Below are 21,299 nucleotides of genomic sequence, written 5' to 3' on the forward strand. Positions count from 1 at the left end.
GGCCAGTAAGAAAATCCCTCAAGTCCACTATATGGGGTGCGTATAATATGTGGCCATCATGTGAGAAAAACTTTTTAGGAAAGAAAAACAAGCAGAGTGAATACAATTGTTGATCAGCGCCTATACCACATCCTCGTTACTTGCGTCCTCCGCATCTTCTTTTGGAGAAGAAAAATACCCTGCAGAAGAGCCTCTGCAGTTGGTGGACACCCAGGCACATAAATATCGACAGGCACAATACGGTCCACACCGCGTACAACATTGTAGCTGTAGTGGTAATATCCTCCGCCATTGGCACAACTGCCCATGCCAATCACCCACCGAGGTTCGGGCATCTGATCATAGAGTAGCCTCAATGCTGGTGCCATCTTGTTGACTACTGTACCGGCCACAATCATGACATCTGCCTGGCGTGGCGAGGCACGGAAAATAATGCCCAGTCGGTCTTGATCGTAACGCGGCATTGATGTATGCATCATTTCAATTCCACAACAGGCGAGACCGAATGATAAAGGCCAAACGGATCCTTGTCTTCCCCAGTTAACCAACTCGTCCGCCTTTGTTCTGAGTAGCACAAGAAAGTCAGAACTGAATAAATCGGATTGCAAGTTATCCCGCAATTCAATATCAAACATACAGAAGATACCCAGCGGCTCCAGTTTTCTGATTTTCAAATGGCACGGGCGTAGATGTAGAGCTGCTATATTTTGAAGACGTGCGCATGTATCGCGTCACTGCGACCTTTGTGGGGGAAGAGATACACTGTGACCATTGCTTTGGATATGAGCCACGGAGCATGTTTCGAGAGGGTGTATTAAGAAGCATGTTGACCAGCAACATGAAAATCTTGCCGGCACGAGTAGTCAGTGTAAAGAGTAGAATCAGCTAACTTCTCACCCTTAGGAGAAATTTCATAGTTATTTCCAAACAGCTGGCTTTAAACATCCAATGAGAGGGAGATATCCATATTCCATCCAATCAGCTGTACCCGAATTCGGCGACTTGGTGGGTACGAATTTCACCAACTTCGCCGAAATTAGGACGCCGAACTTACAACAATCAAACAACTGCCTTTCACAAGCACTAAATGCCGCGCGGCAGTCCGGCAGTCAAAGTCGCCTGCTGTCTGTGTCATGACCGGCGGGTCAAATGCGACCGCAGTGAAGGTGTCGCTTGTTCCAATTGCCGGAACGCCCGGCGCGAGTGTGAGCCAATTATTTCTCGCCGTGGACGGTAGGACTCAAAAGACGAAGCCATTATATTAGTACTAATTCAAATCCAGGAGACGTAAGCTTCCGATCTTACGCACTGGAGCAGGCCCGAGCAGGAATCTTTCAGAGACTCCTCACAATGTGCCGTATGAAGGAGTGACGACTTCAAACCAACCCCTGGCCACTCACCATACTCAAGGGGATAGAGATAAGCGACACCAAGAGCCCTACTTCCCAGCTCTTGGGCCCAGTGGCAAAACGCTGTATGTTGGAGATTCTTCTAATCTCAACTACTTGATCCAACAGTTTGGAAATCCCTTCGGGGGTACGACAGATGTTCGTCCTCTTCAGGACCACCTCCAAGGGGCAATGCTGGCTCGGTTGGGTAGGCCGACAACGCAAGAAATTGAAAGGATTCACGTATCTACTATTGAACACCTTCAAAGGCAAGGGGCATTTGACCTGCCATCACAAGAGACAAGCCAGGCCCTTCTCAACGCTTACTTCCATTACTCACTTGCTGCACTGCCTATTCTTGATAGATCGAGATTCCTTCTCACTCTCGAAGAGGGCACATTTTCACACTTACTCTTAAATGCTATTTATCTCGCTGCCACTATCTATTGTTCAGATTCCGTCATTGCTGATGCCGGATTTGGATCCCGGTACGCCGCAAGCCTCACCTTTTACCGGAGAGCCAAATTTCTTTATGACGCTGGATATGAAACCGATGCTATCGCAACAATTCAAGCTACATTTCTTATCTGCCATTGGTGGAGTGGCCTTCTAGAGTACAAAGACCCTTGGTACTGGCTTGGGATCTCAGCAGGAATGGCACTCGCATTAGGAATGCATCATGCGTGGGTCTACTCATCCCTCTAAGGTGGACTGAGGGTACTAAGAAATATTCTAGGAAGTCATACATTCGCCTCGAAGAGAAAGATCGAAAATTATGGCGAAGATTGTGGTGGATGGTATATGTCAGTTAAAAAAAGAATCAGATCTATGACTGGCCTAACTTTCTAGGCTAGGCCATGGACGTCAACCTGTCTATGCTCCTCGATCGTCCGCCACACGTACAAGGAAGACTTTGCAATGTTCCCCCTCTATCAGAATCGGATTTTGAACAAGACAATGGGTCCATAGAGGCAGAGACTTTCGGCGAGACTCTGAATGAGGCCAACGTCTTCGCGATAAATGCTGTGCAACTAGCTCGGACAGGTATAACATCTATTATTCTGGTTCCAGATTTGATCCCATGCTAACGCCTATTACAGTGGATCGCTTCTTCACTATTAAATTTGACGAAGATAGTGGTCACTCACAAGATATCTGTTTAGAGCAAATTTCGTTGTGGTCGTTATCACTTCCCCCGGAATTCAAGTCTTTGTCAACGAATAGTAGCAGATGGGCTATATTGACTCAGATCTTATGCCAGTAGGTTAACTTCGTTTTAATAGCTCTCTTAGGATCTGCATTCTAAATATATAGGGAATACCGGCTAGTTTTGCATCGGAGCAACCCTAGGTTTTCTCTCAACACAGGGCCAGGCACTCCGACATTCGAAATATGTACGGAGATCTCCCACATGCTGGAAATACTCATGGCGAATGACCTCGTATATGCTGCTGCAGCTAGCATGTATGTTCCTACAATACTAAGGTCCCTCAATTGTCCCGGGCTATGTGCTAAAGCCTTTTTCAGAATTGCCCCCGTCCTGTCCGTGCTCCGATCCATATAGTCAACATCCACAGAGGGGACAGCGGTGTCCGAATGATTTCCGAGCATCGCGCCCGCTTCTGTATGGTGATACTTGAAAAGTTGCAAGATCGGTTACCGGTAGTTGCGGCCTTCTATCCAATTTATGAGGCCTTGCTTAAGCGACACTTTGCGGGTGTTCAGACACAAGATGGCGCAAAGGTGCCAGAACGTCAGGCAAGAGGTACCTCGATGAAGAATGGACCTCGTCAACTTGACAATGGAAGCGATCGTGATAGTATGGGTTCAACTGAAGGCTTGTTTGACCAGGTACTTCAAGACAGCATGAGTACGGCGTTTCCTTTTTCGTTTCCATTCGGCAATCTGTTCGAAGATGTCTTTCTGAGCTCGCCTTCTCAGCCTACATCGTACTGTGAAGTTGATATATCTTCTCCTTAGTGATATTATATTGGGCTTGGAAAATCAAACCCATCCTACTGGATTCACTAAATCAGATCTAATACGAGTCACTTGCTCATGTAATTTTGTAGAGATTGCCTTCTCACTGTCCTCACAAGTGTACCGAGGTCTCTATTAAGCAAGGTTTGTGGGCCAAAACACATACTGTAGATCATGATGCGTGTTTTCTCGATGTCTGCATGGCAGGCGAACATACCTTGGTCCAAGGAGACTCTAGGATATATGGAACAGGAGACGTTGATCACAATTTTTAAATGCCTGCTGTATAGTAAGGTTTTCGCTAGGATATCGTGGATTTGGCGAAATGTTTAGGATAGTTGCTGTATTAACTCTCAGATTCAGCGAACCAGACATAACTTCTCCGAGTGATTTTAAAATTATGAAATAACTAATAGTAACAGATATTCACATTGCACCGTGAGTGATCCGGCAAAGTGTCTAATCTCCCCGGGGTCTAGGAGAAAGTTCCCAGACTAACGCGGAGAACGTTTATCCCCCCGAAAGCGGGGGTGAGCCCACTTTCTGCTGTATTTTGCCCTTACGACAGCTCATTCTAGTAGTCTTAATTCACGGAGATCCTTTGCAATTCTAGTGCGGAAAGCACATAAATCTGTCTGATTTTCTGTCTCCCATCCATATCTCCTTCCCCTTCCATAAGACTTGCCTGTTCGCGCAACATAGATTCTTGCATTTGACTCAAGAATACATAATCGTTATGCTTGGCAAAATTGCGCTCGAAGAATGCTGGACAATTCCGGAGGAATTGGCCAACAATGATCCCGGCAAGTTCGTTGCGCCGGGGACGGGCTCCCGCCTTACCAACGAACTGCTTGATATTCATGACATGCGTCTGAAGCAGATGGAAGAAAACGGTGTGGACTTTATGGTCCTTTCGTTCAATGCTCCTGGGTGTCAGGGAATTGCCAACAAGGCTATGGCCGAAGCCCAAGCTACCCTGGCCAATGACCGACTGGAAGTTGAGGTGATGAAGGATCCAACCCGTTTTGCCGCCTTCGCGGCCTTGAGCATGCACGACCCTGCTCAGGCAGCAGCAGAGCTTCGGCGCTGCATGATAGAAAAGAAAGGATTCGTCGGTGTGCTGCTTAACGACTACCAGAGCGCCGGTGAAGACGGTAATGAGATGCTCTACTATGATCAACCAGAGTATGATGTTTTCTGGAAAGAGGCAAATGATCTGAACGCCGTCGTCTACATGCACCCCCGGCCGTCTAACAAGCTTATTCACAAGCTCATGTGGGATGGTCGTCCGTGGCTGGATTTCTCGGCTTTGGGCTATGCTGATCGCCTGAATATGCACATTTTGGGCATTGTTACGAATGGGGTGCTAGATCGTTTCCCCAATCTCAAGGTAATCTTCGGCCACATGGGCGAACATATGTGAGTTTACTATAGCCGACCTTGAAAGCGGGATCTTTATTTTACTGATTGACTCGAATTAAGTCCCTACGACCTCTATCGAATTGATCATAAACTGGATCGTGGCCGCTTTCCCAACATGCCAATGCGAAAGGACAAGCTCGTGAGCGACTATTTTGGCGACCAGCTCTTTATAACTACCTCCGGCCACTTCTCAACTCCAGCTCTGATGTGTGCCATAGGCCAGGTTGGCGCACAATCGATCATGTTTTCCATTGACTATCCGTTCGAGAGCATTCCGAACGCCTGCGGTTCGTTACCATGAGCTCGCTCCTTGTAGCACAAGCCTTTGAGCCTTTCTAACGAATTGCCCAGCATGGTGGGATGAGCATGTTTCCATGAGTGTTAATCAGAATGACTACACCGGCATGGGCCGAAACAATGTTCTCAAGCTTATTCCGAGGCTTACGCAAGAGCCACACAACGTGAAGCCGATGACGCCACAGGAGTGCAATGTAGGAGGAATTCCAGCGGGTAGTGTGTGCTATGGCTTGTACAATAAGTCGTGGAACAAACGGGAAGTCAAGGTCATCCCGTCGTAGCTTAGTGCCGGGCTTTTGATACAATGCATGACGGATAGGACCGTATACTCGCACTACTTTTTCCGCTATGAAAATGGTTTGCAATGGTCATTTATCCCTTCACATCATCGCGGTGTTCGAGCGTGCTGTCATCTGTCGGAGGTTCGGCCTCTCTCAGATGGCTCGTGTTGAAATTTGCAATCTTTCGGCAACCGCTGGATGGACACATCGCTCAAATACCCTCCTAAGAAAAAACAGCCGTATGTTGCTGGCCACGTACGATCTGTCTAAATCAGCTAAGACCTCCGTCGCAGTTACCGCAATTTCTTGCTTACCGAGATTCTCCGCACGTAAAATGACCTCATTAATCCGTCTCGACATCAACGAGGTCAATCATTCACCGGAATGAATACTGTCAAATTTCCACATAGAATGTCTTCCGTACCCGAGGTAAACCGGCATAGCGATATTCCACCCCTTGCTATGGTCTTTCAACGCCCCACCAATCAAGGCCCTGGGGATATGACACGAGAGATGAGCTTCTCTGAACCTGCATTTCCCCGCAAAGTTTCCCGTCAGTTTGCGAGGTTCGTTCATAAGCGAGCTTGCTAGCCAGCAAAAATGATATGGTGCGCGGCATAACGCTTTTCCTGAGTGAATAACATGGCTACCCCGCCTTAAACGAACAAATAGTACGGCGACATGAAGTTGGGGGCCTATACATGCTTTGCTCTCAAGGGATGTCACTACTGTTGCCACGCAAAAGCGTTTTGCCGCTCTTCATACTGTGAAGGAAAATTGAGTCAGGGTATAAAAGCAAGAACTTCATCGAAGGAGATGAAAAAATATTACGGGTAGTTAGTCTTCGCCACAGCTTCCAACTGACTTTCAAAATGAAAACATTCCCTTTTCTTATAGTCATAGCACTTCTCACTCTGAATGTGATTGCTGCCCCAACACCAAGTCCCGGAAGTACCATCGGCACTGGCCTCCTGGTTGAAACATCCTCCGGGCCCATTCAAGGTTTTTTCAATCTCACAGCCCCTGATGTTCGACAATTCTTGGGCATTCCATTCGCAGAGCCGCCTGTGGGAGATCTTCGTTTTGAAAGGCCCCAGAGAAAACAGTCCAATGGAATAGTAGATGCCTACACGCTTCCCAACTCATGCATGCAGCAGTTCGACACTAGCAGCTCTACCATCTACACTACGTATGAGAAAGGGTTCCTCATCAGTGGCAGCCACTCCGAGGACTGTCTCTATCTCTCGATCTGGGCACCACGGTTTGAGAATGTTCAGTCACAGCAGCGCGCATTGCCCGTTCTCCTTTATATTCCAGGAGGTGGCTTTACCAGCGGTGGACAAGCTTCGCTATATAAGATCCCCGATCAATGGGTGCAGCGAACACAGTCTCACATTGTGGTTATTATGAAGTAAGTTAAACTGCCTCTAGGTGCAATTTCTGTCTGACACATAATGCCTAGTTATCGAGTGAATGTCTTTGGCTTCCCTAATGCAAAGGGATTGACGGATCAGAACCTCGGGCTCCTGGATCAAAGACTCGCGTAAGTCATCTACTCATAGTCAGCAACGCTATAAATATTGATGACTTTTAGTGTTGAGTGGGTCCACGATAACATAGCCAACTTCGGCGGCGACCCAGATAGGATTACTCTATGGGGACAGTCCGCTGGGGCTGCGAGCGTCAGCATTTACCCGTACGGGTATCCGAAAGACCCCATCGTGGCAGGCCTCATTGCGGACTCTGGTGGCCCCAATATTGTTGGCAGTCCGGACACAGCTCAGACAAACTTCACTTTTCTGGCGGGACTGGTTGGCTGCAAGGGCCTCAATTCCGATGATGAAATCAATTGCGTACGCAAAATCCCAGCGCAGGATCTTGAGAATGCGCTGTCCTGGTATTCAGGTAACGATACAGCACCGTCCATTTCCTTTACACCCGTTGTCGACAACAAGACTACGTTTGCGAATTGGACCCAGCAGATACTAGAGGGTAAAATAGCCACGACGGTAAATCTATAGTCTCCTAAGTGGCTTTCAAAGATTCTAACCAAATACCTCAGCCGATGATCATTGGCAGCAATTCAAATGAAGGAGCCGGTTTCGTCTCATTCACGCCCAATGGACCAGGCCCAGCAGCACTAGCCAGCGCAACAAAAATTGTCAGCTGTGGCGTCTCCGAGGAAGTAAAGAACCGCAACGGAGGAGACATCCCGACCTATCGATACGAGTATGCTGGTAACTTTTCAAATGTCTCGCCTCTTCCTTGGTTCGGTGCCTACCATAGTTCCGAGCTACCTTTAGTTTTTGGAACTCACTACGAGTACGGTGGACCTTCGACTAGCTTCGAATGGGATGTGAGCTATGCGATGGAGGCATTATGGCTGAGCTTTGCTGAGAACCCTACACGAGGGCCTGCACGACTTGCAATTGGGGATGTTGCTGCGAATCCGACGAATAGTAGCTACTTTTCTTGGCCGCGGTCCCAGCAGAGCTCTTCGAATATGCTGCTTTTTGCTGATAACAACGAGGTGATGCAGCTCGTGTCTTCGGAGAGTAGTGATGTTTCCTGTTCTAGTTCGTAAGAACAGTACGGCTGCTGATGAGGCCAATGCCTGTCAAAGAGTATGTAGGTACCAGTAATTGTAAATTAGTTTTCTATATAGCAAGTATCTTTATTTTACGTATTTTTTCGAGCAACCGGAATAGATCGAGTAAGAAGGAGGAAGGACTCCGAGTAGGCGAGAAGGGTAACTATATCACATGCTCATTAGGCACATCTTCATGTCTCTACAGAGCCGTAAAAGCTAGCACAGATTTATTGGCCACAAAAGGAAATTGGGGTGCTGCAGTGCTGAAAGGACGTGTTTTTAGTAGGTGCTGATTTTGATTCTCTCTTCTTAATCGGTTTTATAGCAATGGGATGTATTCGAGACTTTGAGTTTCGATGCCAGTGCCAAGTTGATGAACGTATTTCCAGATGCGCCGATTGAAGGCGGCATGGAACCCGTATTTAAGGAAAAATGAACAATTCAATCAAGATATTACTCGAACCTCTTGTGATGATATCTGCCGCTGACACCATTGATCTCTGTCTTCATACCCTCCGTCTCCTGCCATGGCAACGGCGCGCTTGCTGGCTTGACTTGTCCTAGGATGGAAGCTCTTTTTTCTTTCCACTCCTTGATTTCTCGTGCATCAACAAAATTTCCATGCAGTCCCAGCCGAAGTTTGAATGGCAAATGAAGTACGGCAACTGGCCCCTGCGCAATATTTTGCGCATCGAAAATGCAGACGTCATTTCGCAATACGTCCAAGTGATTCAACAGCGCAATAATATAGCCGTCTCCCTCCTCAGTACTACCGGCTCGTGGGATAAATGTTGGTTCTTGAAAAGTTGCACGAGGCCCAGCCCAGAAAGTATCCATGGCAGACCCGTCCCAGGTGAAATGGCCGATGGTGTTGAAAAGTCCCCCGGCTGGAGACCCACATTGTTGTGCATCGTATGGCTTCGAGTCGTCAATATTTACTTGCCAGTAATGATTATATTTCATTGTCAGAAAACGTTCATCAATACGAGAGAATTCACCCGAGAGCGTGTCGACTTCCATCAACGGCTCAACCCATGAATTAGACGGTGCAGCGGGATCGAAGATCCAGCGGGTCGTCTTGTTGTGCAGTTTATTGCGCTGATTGACTGTTCCAGCAGGGGCATCGGCCGGAGGAAAAAAGAAGAACACATTGCCGTCCGCAACTGTCAAGTCAAATACAATCTTGCCCTCGCCTGTCTCATAGCAACTGACAGTGTGGCCCTGAAAAGCTACTCTCTAATAAGTATGACGGTGAATGCCCACTTTATTGACCTCACTTACCATTCTTAGATCGAAACCAGCGAATGTCCTCCGGCTTTCCTCCTCTTCGAGGTATGATTCCATACCACTGATCCTCGTGAGGGTCCCAGGCCCAGTGGTTCTCACCTTTTGCTAGCCGGGCTCTATCACACTTCAATGGAGTCATCGGAAGCACAACCCAGTTGCTACTAACTCCACAATCATGAATGATTCCGCAAAACGGCGCCTTGTACCAACACTCCTCTGTCTTCACCCCATCGGCACTGATCGTATACACGACGATATCGCGCGATCCGTCATTGCCGTTTCCGCCGGCCTCCACACATCACAGTCAATAAATACGCAATAAAATAGTACAGAGGGATCTAACCCACATACCTCATATCCATAGCATATCATCTCCTTAGTCTTGGGGTCAAATTTCGGGTGCGCAGTAAAGGTCGGACTCAGCACCTGCCCTTCGAAATCATATCTTCCAATCGTCCCCAGCGTCTCCGGGTCCATTGCATACGGCGGTCCATCCTCCTTCGTAGCTAGCAACATGCCTCTCCAGAAGAAGATATTTGTGTTGGCTGCAGTGCGAATCACTCCCTTGACCGCTTCGTTGTCTGTGTATGGATTTCGGTACTTTCCAAATAAGGCCTTGCCGTGCTGCGATTCGTATTTGTAACGATCCGTATGGACATATCGTTGCTTGAACTCCGCCTGGCCATTATGAATGCGAACGGCAGTCACATTGCCGTCGCCATTGAATTGAATGTCCGATTCGTAGATTGGTGGGAAACGATGATCGGGTTGGATGCGAAAGAAGGTACCGTTGATGTCTTCAGGGATTATCCCAGTCACTTCAAGATGCTCAACATCGGCCTCTAGACGAGACGGCCGGTTAAATCCCTGAAAGACTTCCGTAGATGGGAACTTGCTTTGTTTGTCGTTCCTCCTGACCCCATCTACATAATTGGGCGAGGAGGATAGCGATTCAGCTAGCTCGAAGAGATGCGCCATTGTGATCTGGAAAGTTGGGAACAAAACTAAATTTCGTTTATTTGAGGGGAAGTACAGAAATCTAGATACTATTTCTAGTCATTTTCTGGACAGTCTTCGCACATTGGAAGGATTACCTATGCATCAGATTGCCGAGAATAAGTCAATGCCGATAGGTTATTGCATAACGATTGAACACTACGCGTCGGATCCTACGCGCCGGATCCAAGATCCCGACGGACATTCCCCGCCTACAATAAACACCAAACTCTATTTTGGCTAGACTGAACACAAGACACTCGGATCTCGAACATCTTTGTTTGCCGGCGGATAGCATGTGAGATTAGGGTCTTTGGTTTATCCGAAAATCTGTATCAAGGAACCAAATGGCCATTTTGCTCGGACACCTCACGAAAACAATGAAAAGTGATATGAAACCAAGAATTGAACAGTAGCGTTTGTTCCCATTGTCGGCGAGGTCTTTGCGTTGTGCGTGGGGATGTTTGACCGATGGCCGTCAATACTCCCGTGTGACTATTCCATAAATACTCTCAAGGTCGCGTGGCCCTAGTGATACCGGACCAAGAAGGGGGAGGTATTGTGGGGGTAATATCGGCAATATAAACCCGATAGTCGCTCTGATCCTGTGAGAGGGGGCCTCGGAGACTTTGTCGAAAGAAATCAGCAAGTTATCCAGTTCGATACTGCTATAAATTAATTCCACTCTAATAGGACGCATAAACTGAAATACATATAACTGGTTTCCTATATACAATGGGTCCGTGCGGAACTGATAGTCACGTAAGACTTGGGTCTTGTGTACGTACGTACGTAGCGAGCCACAGAGAAAGACTCTCGTCTTTACCATCTTCAATCGTGTAAAATATAGCGCACTCTTGTCAGAGTAATAAATACTTGCGTACGCCAAAAAAAGATCAGGGTCGAGAGGCTGACTCGATGTGCTCTGCATGTGCTTCTTTAGCCTCTTCGTCAATGACATCTTGCTCTGCTGCCTTTTTTGCCTGTTCCATGCCCTCACAGACGTAAGTCTGAAATTTCCACGCGGGAACACCTTTATCAAACATTTCTTCGATTTCCTCCAGGGACCTCCCCCGAACTTCAGGAACGAAGAAAATGATAAAGAGCATTGTGACCACGCACGAGCCGAACCAAATAAATCCTTTTAATAGTCAGCCGCTCCTATCCTCTTAATGGGAATTTGGAAACCACCATGGACATACCATATTTGCCACCCCAATTGAGCTCTGAGGGATTTATAAAGTAAGGGGCCGTAAATGCTGTCAGCCATGCAAAAATGAACCCGATTCCGATAGAAAGGCCGGCAGTATAGGCCCTAAGACTTTGAGCGGGGATCTCTCCAGAAACCATATACACTAGACCGACAACACCAAAATTGAACCCAAATTGCCAGAGCGTTATCACAAATATCACGCCTTTTGCGCGAGCAGCCATATCTGTAATATTGGGAGCCTGAAACAGGATCCCGAGAATAAGCATGGCTAGACCGCAGATTCCTGCTCCAATGAGAAGCATGGTCCTTCTTCCAAAGATTGCAATAAATGGGTACGAAAGCACTTGAGCAAAATACCCAATGAACTGTACCATAACTCCCCATTTGAAAGGGTCCTCAACACCGACCTGAATGGGAGCGATTTTAGTCAGTATGCCTGGATCTCATAAGTTTGTCAATTTTGGTACTTACCATTTCCAAAAAGTAGGTCATGAATGCCATTATGAACATACCCGCAACAGCGGGATTTACAAGACCAACACCAACACTGATGAGGGTTCGTCGAATATGTCGTCTGCTAAATGGATCAAGGAAATTCACATTGGCACGATCACTAATTTCTCGCTCAACGTTTAGCTTCATTTCTTCGTATTCACGCAGCAGCTCATATCGATCGCAGGCATCGTTGCGTATCCATGTCAGGGACTTGAGCGCTTCTTTGGGTTTGCCGTTTAGCAGAAGCCAGCGCTTTGAACATGTCTTCTGTTAGGACCGTCCAGCAGTTTCTGGTGTAATTGGGTACAACTCACAGGTGATTCGGGAAGAAGGAATAGACCCACAGTCATCACTACTGGAAGGAGGTAGAGAGTATAAAGTGGGATTTGATAGGCCAGTCGACTCATGATATTTTGCGTAGCGTTGGTGATCACCTAGTTAGCATAGTTTATATTCAGCACCGACTCACCAAAAGGACTAGCTGATAGTTGGACATGGTATGGTACTCACGTAGCCGATAGCAGAACCCAAAGTTACCCAGCCGGCCGCCAAGGCATACGCGACACCTCGGAGATGCGCCGGGGCCATTTCAGCAATGTAAACGAACGTGAAATTCATTATGAGCCCGTTTGCCAAGCCTGTCATCAACCGGCCAAAATATAGCGGGCCCAAATTTGTCGTTACAATCTGCACGGTGACTCCTATAATTAAGAATAACATCCCGACCATCACGCAGTGGCGACGGCCGAGAAAACGGCTGAACACTCCGGAAAGTATCGATGCAATGAAGGAGCCCAAAAGCACAAACGATGTAATAATCTGCTGTGGTGTAGACTATTGCGTATCATTAGTCCTGTGTAACCCTAAGTACGAGAACGATATACCTCAATGTTCCAACCAGTTGGTACTTTCGGGTCCTTGTAGCCGAAAACTTGTAGGAAGCCGAGCATGGCCTGAAAAGCACTTATTTCGCCGCTGTCGAAGCCATACTAAGATATTACCAATATTTAGCACATCTTGAAGGGTCCGTGAGTACTACATATGCAGTCTTACCTCAAGCATGGAGAACCCGACAAAGAAAGAGACCCATAAGAACCTCCGATGAGCCAGCACCGGGAAGTTGTTCTTTTCATATCTCACGTTGGAAGCATTCTCTATTGAAGAATTCGGCTGCTCCATGATCCTGTGGAAGTTGAAAAGAGATATGGTGGCTCGTTCGCAGAGGCGATACAGATTTATTGTGCTTTGGCATCCTGAGTCTCCGATGATCCCAGGGCGAGTTATATAGTAATGCCTAAGCAGGATGCTTATTCATCAGTGGCAGGAAGAGCATGTTTGGGTAAAGAGCTCTAGCATTCCATTTCCCGGCTCCGCTCGTTTTTGGGGTGCTAGGTTCACTCCGTCAAGCGGCCTCCACAATGGGTGGAGATGGAGAAAATCTGGGGTTAGCTGTCCCTCCCTCCCCAGGTTCCTTATCCAAGAGCTTGTCTTTATTGGACCGGCAGGTATGAAATCTCATTTCCCCTATGCAAGGGTCGGCTTTATTATCCGGCAACCCCTCACCTGGCCCTCGGAACTGTAGAAGCGAAAAGTGTGGCGTGCTTCCTGGCCTAAAATGACTTAAGGGCACATTTTGGCTTGGCCGCGGCATTTAATTGCCGGCTGGCGCCTTTTCTAATTGACACTTCCGGGGAATGGTCGGCTCCTTCTAATTTACCACAGTTACTATCCCCACCACAAAGTAGAGGTTTATTGAGTGCCGGGACCAGGAGACAGAGTGGAGAACCCAAAGCCCAACCACAATGTACAACGAACACTTAAGATGAGAATATCGGCATCAGAAACCCGCTTACGTGATGAGAAATGTGAATAAATAGAGCCGCGCAAGACGATCTAAATTCATCTGCTAGTCTAGCTATTTGCATGCGTCCTACAAATTGTGCAAAAATGGAAAATTACACCTTCCAGCCGGTTACAATTAGCCACAACCCTCATGAAAATGAGGTTGCCACAGCTATCCTCAAGAGGTGGTATGATAAGGCTGAGCTTGCTGAAGCAGTAGAGTATCTGCCTCCAGGTCTAACGCCCAATGTGTGGGCCACTGTTCTCGACAAGTTCAAGGATGCGATAGGTACGGAGAAAGTTGTCCTTGGCAAAGAGCTAAGAATGAACTATATGGATCCATTCTCAATAAATTCCGACGAAAAAGAAAAACGTGGCAGCGCCTGTGCCCTGCGACCCACCAATGTCAAAGACATTCAGGCAATATTGAAGATCGCAAATGAGTATAAGATCCCCCTGTGGACCGTCTCCCGCGGCAGAAATCTTGGGTATGGCGGACCTTCTGCACGTGTGAAGGTAGGCAAAGATCGTTAAGCAATTTTCTCCAGAAAACTATTTGGCTCACTTCTGTTTCCGTAGGGCTCTGTTATTGTTGATCTCCAGAAGATGAACAAGATCCTAGAAATCAATGATAAATTCGCGTATTACACGGTTGAGCCAGGAGTGAGTTTCTTCCAGCTATTTCAAGAGATACAGGCACAGAAAAAGAAGATTTGGTGTTCTGCACCTGCCTTGGGTTGGGGAAGTGTGGTAGGAAATGCGCTGGATCGGGTGAGTCTTTACCTTGCAACTGTGAATTATTTAGTTGACCATGGACAGGGCTGGGGCTACACTCCCCACGGCGAGCACTCGAACCATATATGCGGTGTCGAAGTAGTTCTAGCAGATGGCACGCTAATTCGAACAGGAATGGGAGCTTTGGAAAACTCGGCCTGCTGGCCACTATTTCGAGGCGGGTATGGACCAACTTACGATTCCATGTTTAGCCAGTCGAATTTTGGTATTGTGACCAAATTAACACTTTGGGCATCTCCGGCACCCGAGGGATATATGCGATGCCATCTGGCAGTCCCTGAAGAGGGTGATCTGGCACCTATGGTTGACATCTTTCGGGAATTGCTTTTACGGGAAAAGATTCAAAACCACCCTGTTATCGGCAATATCATTCGCGAGATCAACAAACGTGGTCTCCGCAGCGACTTTTGGGAAGAGTCATGCTCGATTCCATACAGACGACTTAAGGAAATTCAAGCGGAGTTAGGGCTAGGATTCTGGGATGCTACTTTTGCCCTCTATGGGCCCAAGGAGATGATGGAGTATAACTTCCAACAGATTCAGGAAGCTTTCAATCCGATCAAGGGCCACGTTCTCAAGGGAACCGCTTATTATCCTAAATCGGGTGAAAAATATCTCAATGCGCTGGATGTACCCTACGACTTGCAGACCGGTAACCCTGGTCTAGGCCCTTTACGCTCAATTGAATACCGTGGACTTGATGGGTAAGAATAAACGTTTATATCCGCTTGATTTACACAGATTGATCTAACAATTCCATCTATTTGCAGTGGACACATTTCGTTCTCTCCCGTCTTGCCATCAGACGGGAAGGCAGCACTTGACTTCTACCACACGGCACAGAAGCTCTGTAAGAAACATGGCTTTGATTTCTGTGCCGGGCTGCATATGCATTTGCGCCACATGACGCATATCAACATGATCCACTTTGACCGTGAGTCTCAAGAAGACAAAGACGCAGCCAATAATTTGTTCGTCGATATGGTTCTTGCTGCGAGGGAAGCCGGATACGGTGAATACCGTGCACACATTGAGCATATGGATCTTGTGGCTCAGCAGTATGACTTTGGTGGTGGTACGTTAATGAGATTGAACGAGAGAATCAAGGACACGTTGGATCCCAATGGCGTCTTGAGCCCTGGAAAGCAGGGTATTTGGCCTCAAAAATATCGAAATAAAGCGAGGAACATCAGTGAATAAGAATTGAGATCGGTTGAATACATTGATTCGTCTGGACATTTTGCTCGCATCTCTTTTTACCAGCAATGTTCAGTGATACTGTCTTTTATTCTGTGGAATCATAACTCTTGCCTTTTTTGCTCATGGTAGGTTGAAGTTGGAATTATACAGTTATAAAATGGCAGCACTGTGAAATTATGCTAGAATGCGAAAAGGTGGTTTTGCCGCCTAAGTGTCGTCATATTCGCACGGGGACTTGCTGCACTCATTCTCTTAGATTCAATTGCCACTTCAAATTCTCTAGTTCTAGCCTTAGAAATTTTGCCGATTGTCTTCTGCCCTCCCTATAAAGCCATGTGACTCGAAAACTCCCCGCACATCCGGCAATTGCTATTCCACTGCCGTCGGGTTTATCGGTCCGACGGCCAGGAATTGAGACTTCGTTACCCCAGATGTCTACAGTCTAATTGGCCCTGTTATTGTAATGTTTAACCAGTACGTCGTCTCAGCCAACCGGGATTGTTCGTGGTGTGGATACGGTGTGCTCCGTACCCCACGACTACTGTATCTCAGAAGTACATATGAATGCGGTTTGATAGACCGCCCCGACCTTCGCAGTCTACAGTTTAAATTCAAAATGCAGAATATACAGGATTTAATAGATACAGTGAGTTCTTACGGGGCCCTGGCTGGTCGAGGCTTGACCACCCAGCTGACAAAATTGGACTCCAATTCCCAACTCCTTGTGGCCGCTCTCATCGCCGGCATCACAACACATTTGGGATATTTCATTCGTGGAGAGCACCACAGAGGAACCATACAAATTGTCAAGATTTATGTCGCCCTTGATGTTATTATCGCTGGCCTCTGCATCCGCCTGAATGGGGGTGGTCCGAGAACAGGCGCTGTTCACGGGGCTATTGTGACTGCCGCATACTTACTGGGCCTTTTTGGGACCATGATCGTCTACCGAGCATTCCTGCACCCTCTTCACCGGTTCCGAGGCCCATTCATGGGCCGATTCTCGAACTTATACCATTCCTCCTTGTTGGGAAACTCGGATAATTATCGGGTGATTTATGATTTACACAAACAATATGGTCCAATCGTGCGAACTGGTAGGCTGAATTTGGAAGCCTTGCCTAATGACAGAGCACTTGACTAATATATCTCCTCCAGGTCCTTCAAATTTGAGCCTCAATGTTCCGGAGGCAGTCCAACTCATATATGGGGCGGAATCAACTTGTGGGAAGACTGCGTGGTATGAAACCTCACTGCCATTGATGAACTTGCACACCGTGCGCGATAAAAAGGTACATGACCTTCGCCGTAAGGTCTGGGCGCGTGCATTTTCACCAAAGGCACTAAATGAATACGATGGGCGTATTGCCGAATATTCAGAGCTGTTTTGTCGCCAAATTGCCGACCTAAAAGGCCAGCCCTTTGATGCAACGCGTTGGTTCAAGTTCTACGCTTGGGATGTTATGGGTGAGCTCGGCTTTGGCGAAGGATTCCATATGTTGGATGAAGAAAAGAACCGCTGGCTGCCGGATCTACTGGAGGAAGGAATGGCCGACATCGCACAACTACAGGTGGTTCCGTGGCTGACGATCTTACTACATAATCTTCCCTTCGGAGCCCAAGGTCCTAAGAAATTTGCGGCCTTCTTCACTGAGCAAGCACTGCGCCGTGTCGAACAAACTCCAACTAAGCCGGATATTCTTAGTTATCTAGTGGAAGATTATAAAAAGAGCCCAAAGAAAGAGGCTGACTTCCAATGGCTTCGGGGGGACACTCGACTCTTCGTCGTCGGCGGGAGTGATACGACTGCAGCCACTTTAACGCACATCATGTACTATTTGGCTACCTATCCTGATCAACTCGCTAAACTCCGCGCTGAGGTGGAGCCACTCCTGAAAGGACGAGCTACGCTGGATCCTAAGGACGTCGGGGAGGCCAAGCATCTAAACGGTATCATTCATGAAGTCCTCCGGTTACACCCCCTATCCCGTCCGGCTTCCCACGGCTCATCCCAAAGGAAGGTATGGTAATCAATGGTAACTATATTCCTGGAAACACTACCGTTGTGGTACCACTCTGGGCTATGGGACGTTGTAAGTAGTATCCTTGCTCTACTTCCGTCAGTATTGACAACTGGTATGTCATATTTCTAGCGGAGGAAGTCTATGTCCGACCATTCGAGTTTATTCCAGAGCGCTGGTACTCCCATCCAGAGTTGATTAAGCACAAGAACACGTTTGCTGCGTTTGGCCTTGGTATGCTCGTTCTCACTGTTTGTCTGTGAAGATACATGCATCTAACTGGACTTCATCTAGGCACCTACGGGTGCATCGGTCGAGCATTAGCGCTTATGGAGATGCGTAACATAATTTGCCGCATCCTATCGCGCTTTGAGAGTATTGAAATGGCCCCTGGTGAGGACGGCTCCTCGTTGATGAATATGACCAAGGATCATTTCACAATGGGCATCCAGTCCTTCAAAATGGTCTTTAAAGCCAAATAGCTTAAATCAGTACTCACCTGGGATTGACCTCGAGGTATAATGATATTCTGTTGACTCAAATAAGAGAGAAATACTTGTTCATGATGCCGCAAGAAGAGCAAGCATAAATCGCGGAGTCCTGGCAGCATAGACAACCCCGTGGATGACATCGATCACGAGTGATAGCCGGTTCTCTGTACTGTCCGATAGGTTACACCATTGTTCGGCGCAGAACCCTTTAAAGAGATGCGGTGAGCTTGATGTTCTTAGTGCGACCGTCCAAAGGCCTTAGATGCACTATATAAATGCAATTTAGCTGTTGTAAATAGCAAGAGGGCGTAGTACTTACTATTTCTCCTAAAATACCAGATTATACTTCGATTTCGATTGCAATATAGAATTTCCAGTCTTCACCAAGAGTACTACAGCCAACAAAGCCCGCCGGGAACCCCTATCTCAGGCCGATAGCCGTAGACGTGTACTATTCCGTATTCATACCAAACAAAACTTCACCTCTGCCATAACCGGGAAATTCTAACATACGATTTGACCGTCATGTCGGCCTTTTCTTTTACCGTGGACGGGTATATGACACGGTAAAGAAACTGGAAATAACAAAGAGATTTCGGGGTATGGACAAAAGCCGATTCTGCATCTTCAACTAAGCCCCTCTCTCATTCGGAGAGAGGGCAGACCACCTCGGGAAGGCAGCTTCGGTGGCTCTGCCACGGCTGCATTTGTATCACCCTCGCTTGGTTCTTACACTGGGAAAAATTTTGATTATCGGCCCGACCCCAATTCCAGTGTTGGATAGTGACAGACCACCAACAAATTTTTGATTTGTTGCTGGATAAAGTAAGTCGAAACTTGTGCCTGTCGGATAACTCCACAAACTTCCGGCGTTGTGCGTATGCGGACCGTTTAAGAAATTTCAGGGAGACTTTCAACAAACTGACCTGTCCATTTATGAAGAGCCGTGTTTCAAATGACTTCGTCTTCGGGGTCTGAGTGATAGTCATCTTCGGGCGTTCCCGGCAATTATGATGGCGAACGCGAAGCGTAACACAATAATCGTGCCCATGGAAGTTTTTATGCTTTGAAACCTCGTCTCGGTAGTTCCCTGTGGCTCCTTACCGATAAGTCGGAACCATCTCTCCGATACACCCGAAAACGATGAGGGCCACGGGGCTAGCGGATACTGGGCCCAAGGTCATTGACAAGAGAAAACGAAAAGAGAAGATTTGGTCGGGAATCCTTTTCCCCCTATCGGCGTCAACCGGACATTCCTACCAGTGGAGAGAAAGGATTCACTGCCAGGGTGGTTCTTCGGCGTATTCCTCCCGCGCCTCTATGGTTGTTCGGAGCAATAGATCTGCCAAAGGGTCTGCCGTATATAAGATTTTTCTTGGTTCCTTTTTACGGAAATATTTTAAGCGTAGTCTTGAAAAAGTAAATCAGCACAAAGGGATAAAAAGAAAACAACCCGGCCTTCAATCATCAAAACGACTGCAGCAGAAGATATGACCCCGAAAGGCACCATAGCCGTCGAAGAAGCTGTTATCAGCCCAGGCACCGCATGGATCCTCGACCAATTCCAGCAAATTCTTACTCCTGGAGATGCAGGAAAGATAGCCGTGGAGGCTCACAGAAGCCGCCTGTTAGATATTCATGGCTCACGGTTACAGATGATGGATGCAGAAGGCGTTGAGTACATGCTGCTCTCTCTTACTTCCCCGGGTTGTCAAGGGATGCACGATCAACCATTAGCCGAAAGGTCTGCTACAGAATTCAATGACTGGCTGGCCGCCGAAGTTGCAAAGAATCCAAGTCGCTTTGGTGGGTTGGCCGCTTTATCCATGCACGACCCTGCCCAGGCTGGGTTGGAACTGGAACGGGCCGTCAAACAGCTGGGATTCTTTGGAGGCATAGTGAATGACTACCAGAGTACTGGTAAAGATGGCTCAGGGAAGAAGTACTATGATACCTCTTTCTACGATCCGTTTTGGGAAAAGGTGCAGGAGCTAGATGTGCCGATATATTTTCATCCTCGATATCCGCCAGAAAAGGATCTTAGAGAAAGCGACACACCTTATGGCAGTCGTATGCATTTGCTAGGTGCAGGTGTTCAGTTTCACTTGGATCTCTCATTTCATGTCTATGCCGTGTGCTCTTCTGGTAAGTTCTGATGAGCCGTGGAAGAAAGCGCCGATATCTGACGGTACTTTACAGGCATTCTCGACCGTTTCCCCCGTCTAAAGATCGTAGTTGGTCACCTTGGTGAGAAGTAAGGAAACAACCTCGCTCTGAAAATACACAAAATACGCTCAGACTAAAATAACCTTTCATCGCAGTATTCCATTCAATCTTTGGAGAGCCTCGCATTGGTATAACAAGCCTAGCAAAAGGGTGGCGCGACCATCACAGCACGACTACACGTACTATTTCAAGCACAATATATTTATCACGACATCAGGGAACTTCTCGACTGCTGGATTAGAGTTTTGTATCAAAGAGTTGGGCGAAGAGAGATGCCTCTTCTCAATTGGTAAGACACCACTCAGAGCTTTCTGTCCCACGCGGACTTCGGCTGATATTATTTGCAGACACACCGTACGACCAGATCCAGGAGGCACAGGCATGGTGGAGGACTGTTGATATGGATCAGAGCAAGAAGGACCGAGTGGCACGAGGGAACGCCATCAAATTATTCAGACTTCCGCTATCCGTGTGATGGGTTGGAATCGATTGCAGTATGAATCTAAATTGCCATTGGGACGATGTCGGAAACGTGAGGGGTGTTGGGCCAGTGCGTAACAAGCTAAATTCCCATACAACCCCACACTGAAGATCCTAATACATATTGAATATTAGATGGCTAGAGACGCACCGCTGGCTGGGTAGGCTGGGTCTATTCTTCTGGTGGCCCAAAGTTTCCTGTACTGGCAACTTCGTCCAATTTCAATATCGAAACTGACACAATAGATCAGAAATTAAAATATGATTTATAAATCAAAAATAGATTTTTAGTGCA

At 47.3% G+C, this 21,299-nt stretch overlaps 10 protein-coding genes across 10 annotated transcripts; 7 read left to right on the forward strand and 3 right to left on the reverse strand.

Annotated features, from left to right (window-relative positions):
• Positions 1-113: 113 nt before the first annotated feature.
• N7474_006711 (NuoB/complex I 20 kDa subunit family protein) lies at positions 114-825 on the reverse strand (the record flags this gene model as incomplete). Its single annotated transcript, XM_057198121.1, has 2 exons — positions 114-564; positions 638-825. 2 exons carry the CDS (start codon positions 823-825, stop codon positions 114-116), a joined length of 639 nt encoding a protein of 212 aa, XP_057051561.1.
• A 262-nt stretch (positions 826-1,087) lies between these two features.
• Positions 1,088-2,093, forward strand: N7474_006712 (uncharacterized protein; the record flags this gene model as incomplete). Its single annotated transcript, XM_057198122.1, has 2 exons — positions 1,088-1,233; positions 1,283-2,093. The coding sequence occupies 2 exons, from the start codon at positions 1,088-1,090 to the stop codon at positions 2,091-2,093; spliced, it is 957 nt and encodes a 318-aa protein (XP_057051562.1).
• Positions 2,094-2,245: 152 nt separating this feature from the next.
• On the forward strand, positions 2,246-3,368 carry N7474_006713 (fungal specific transcription factor domain-containing protein; the record flags this gene model as incomplete). Its single annotated transcript, XM_057198123.1, has 4 exons — positions 2,246-2,432; positions 2,489-2,648; positions 2,703-2,852; positions 2,906-3,368. 4 exons carry the CDS (start codon positions 2,246-2,248, stop codon positions 3,366-3,368), a joined length of 960 nt encoding a protein of 319 aa, XP_057051563.1.
• A 736-nt stretch (positions 3,369-4,104) lies between these two features.
• On the forward strand, positions 4,105-5,368 carry N7474_006714 (amidohydrolase family protein; the record flags this gene model as incomplete). Its single annotated transcript, XM_057198124.1, has 3 exons — positions 4,105-4,787; positions 4,851-5,077; positions 5,142-5,368. 3 exons carry the CDS (start codon positions 4,105-4,107, stop codon positions 5,366-5,368), a joined length of 1,137 nt encoding a protein of 378 aa, XP_057051564.1.
• An 872-nt stretch (positions 5,369-6,240) lies between these two features.
• Positions 6,241-7,952, forward strand: N7474_006715 (uncharacterized protein; the record flags this gene model as incomplete). The annotated part of the gene is made up of 4 exons (XM_057198125.1): positions 6,241-6,779; positions 6,831-6,911; positions 6,963-7,377; positions 7,431-7,952. 4 exons carry the CDS (start codon positions 6,241-6,243, stop codon positions 7,950-7,952), a joined length of 1,557 nt encoding a protein of 518 aa, XP_057051565.1.
• A 459-nt stretch (positions 7,953-8,411) lies between these two features.
• On the reverse strand, positions 8,412-10,223 carry N7474_006716 (carotenoid oxygenase family protein; the record flags this gene model as incomplete). The annotated part of the gene is made up of 3 exons (XM_057198126.1): positions 8,412-9,187; positions 9,240-9,534; positions 9,597-10,223. The coding sequence occupies 3 exons, from the start codon at positions 10,221-10,223 to the stop codon at positions 8,412-8,414; spliced, it is 1,698 nt and encodes a 565-aa protein (XP_057051566.1).
• Positions 10,224-11,137: 914 nt separating this feature from the next.
• N7474_006717 (uncharacterized protein) lies at positions 11,138-13,128 on the reverse strand (the record flags this gene model as incomplete). The annotated part of the gene is made up of 7 exons (XM_057198127.1): positions 11,138-11,382; positions 11,444-11,861; positions 11,926-12,216; positions 12,264-12,383; positions 12,460-12,783; positions 12,834-12,938; positions 13,003-13,128. 7 exons carry the CDS (start codon positions 13,126-13,128, stop codon positions 11,138-11,140), a joined length of 1,629 nt encoding a protein of 542 aa, XP_057051567.1.
• A 768-nt stretch (positions 13,129-13,896) lies between these two features.
• N7474_006718 (FAD-binding oxidoreductase) lies at positions 13,897-15,786 on the forward strand (the record flags this gene model as incomplete). The annotated part of the gene is made up of 3 exons (XM_057198128.1): positions 13,897-14,307; positions 14,371-15,290; positions 15,357-15,786. The coding sequence occupies 3 exons, from the start codon at positions 13,897-13,899 to the stop codon at positions 15,784-15,786; spliced, it is 1,761 nt and encodes a 586-aa protein (XP_057051568.1).
• A 616-nt stretch (positions 15,787-16,402) lies between these two features.
• On the forward strand, positions 16,403-18,289 carry N7474_006719 (cytochrome P450; the record flags this gene model as incomplete). The annotated part of the gene is made up of 4 exons (XM_057198129.1): positions 16,403-16,883; positions 16,945-17,807; positions 17,888-18,041; positions 18,102-18,289. The coding sequence occupies 4 exons, from the start codon at positions 16,403-16,405 to the stop codon at positions 18,287-18,289; spliced, it is 1,686 nt and encodes a 561-aa protein (XP_057051569.1).
• A 1,499-nt stretch (positions 18,290-19,788) lies between these two features.
• On the forward strand, positions 19,789-20,999 carry N7474_006720 (amidohydrolase family protein; the record flags this gene model as incomplete). The annotated part of the gene is made up of 4 exons (XM_057198130.1): positions 19,789-20,443; positions 20,498-20,552; positions 20,620-20,813; positions 20,872-20,999. 4 exons carry the CDS (start codon positions 19,789-19,791, stop codon positions 20,997-20,999), a joined length of 1,032 nt encoding a protein of 343 aa, XP_057051570.1.
• Between the last annotated feature and the right edge of the window lie 300 nt (positions 21,000-21,299).

This window comes from Penicillium riverlandense (assembly GCF_028828495.1).
Source record: "Penicillium riverlandense strain IBT 135883 chromosome Unknown utg000006l_segment0_segment0, whole genome shotgun sequence".
In the NCBI taxonomy this organism is placed as follows: domain Eukaryota; kingdom Fungi; phylum Ascomycota; class Eurotiomycetes; order Eurotiales; family Aspergillaceae; genus Penicillium; species Penicillium riverlandense.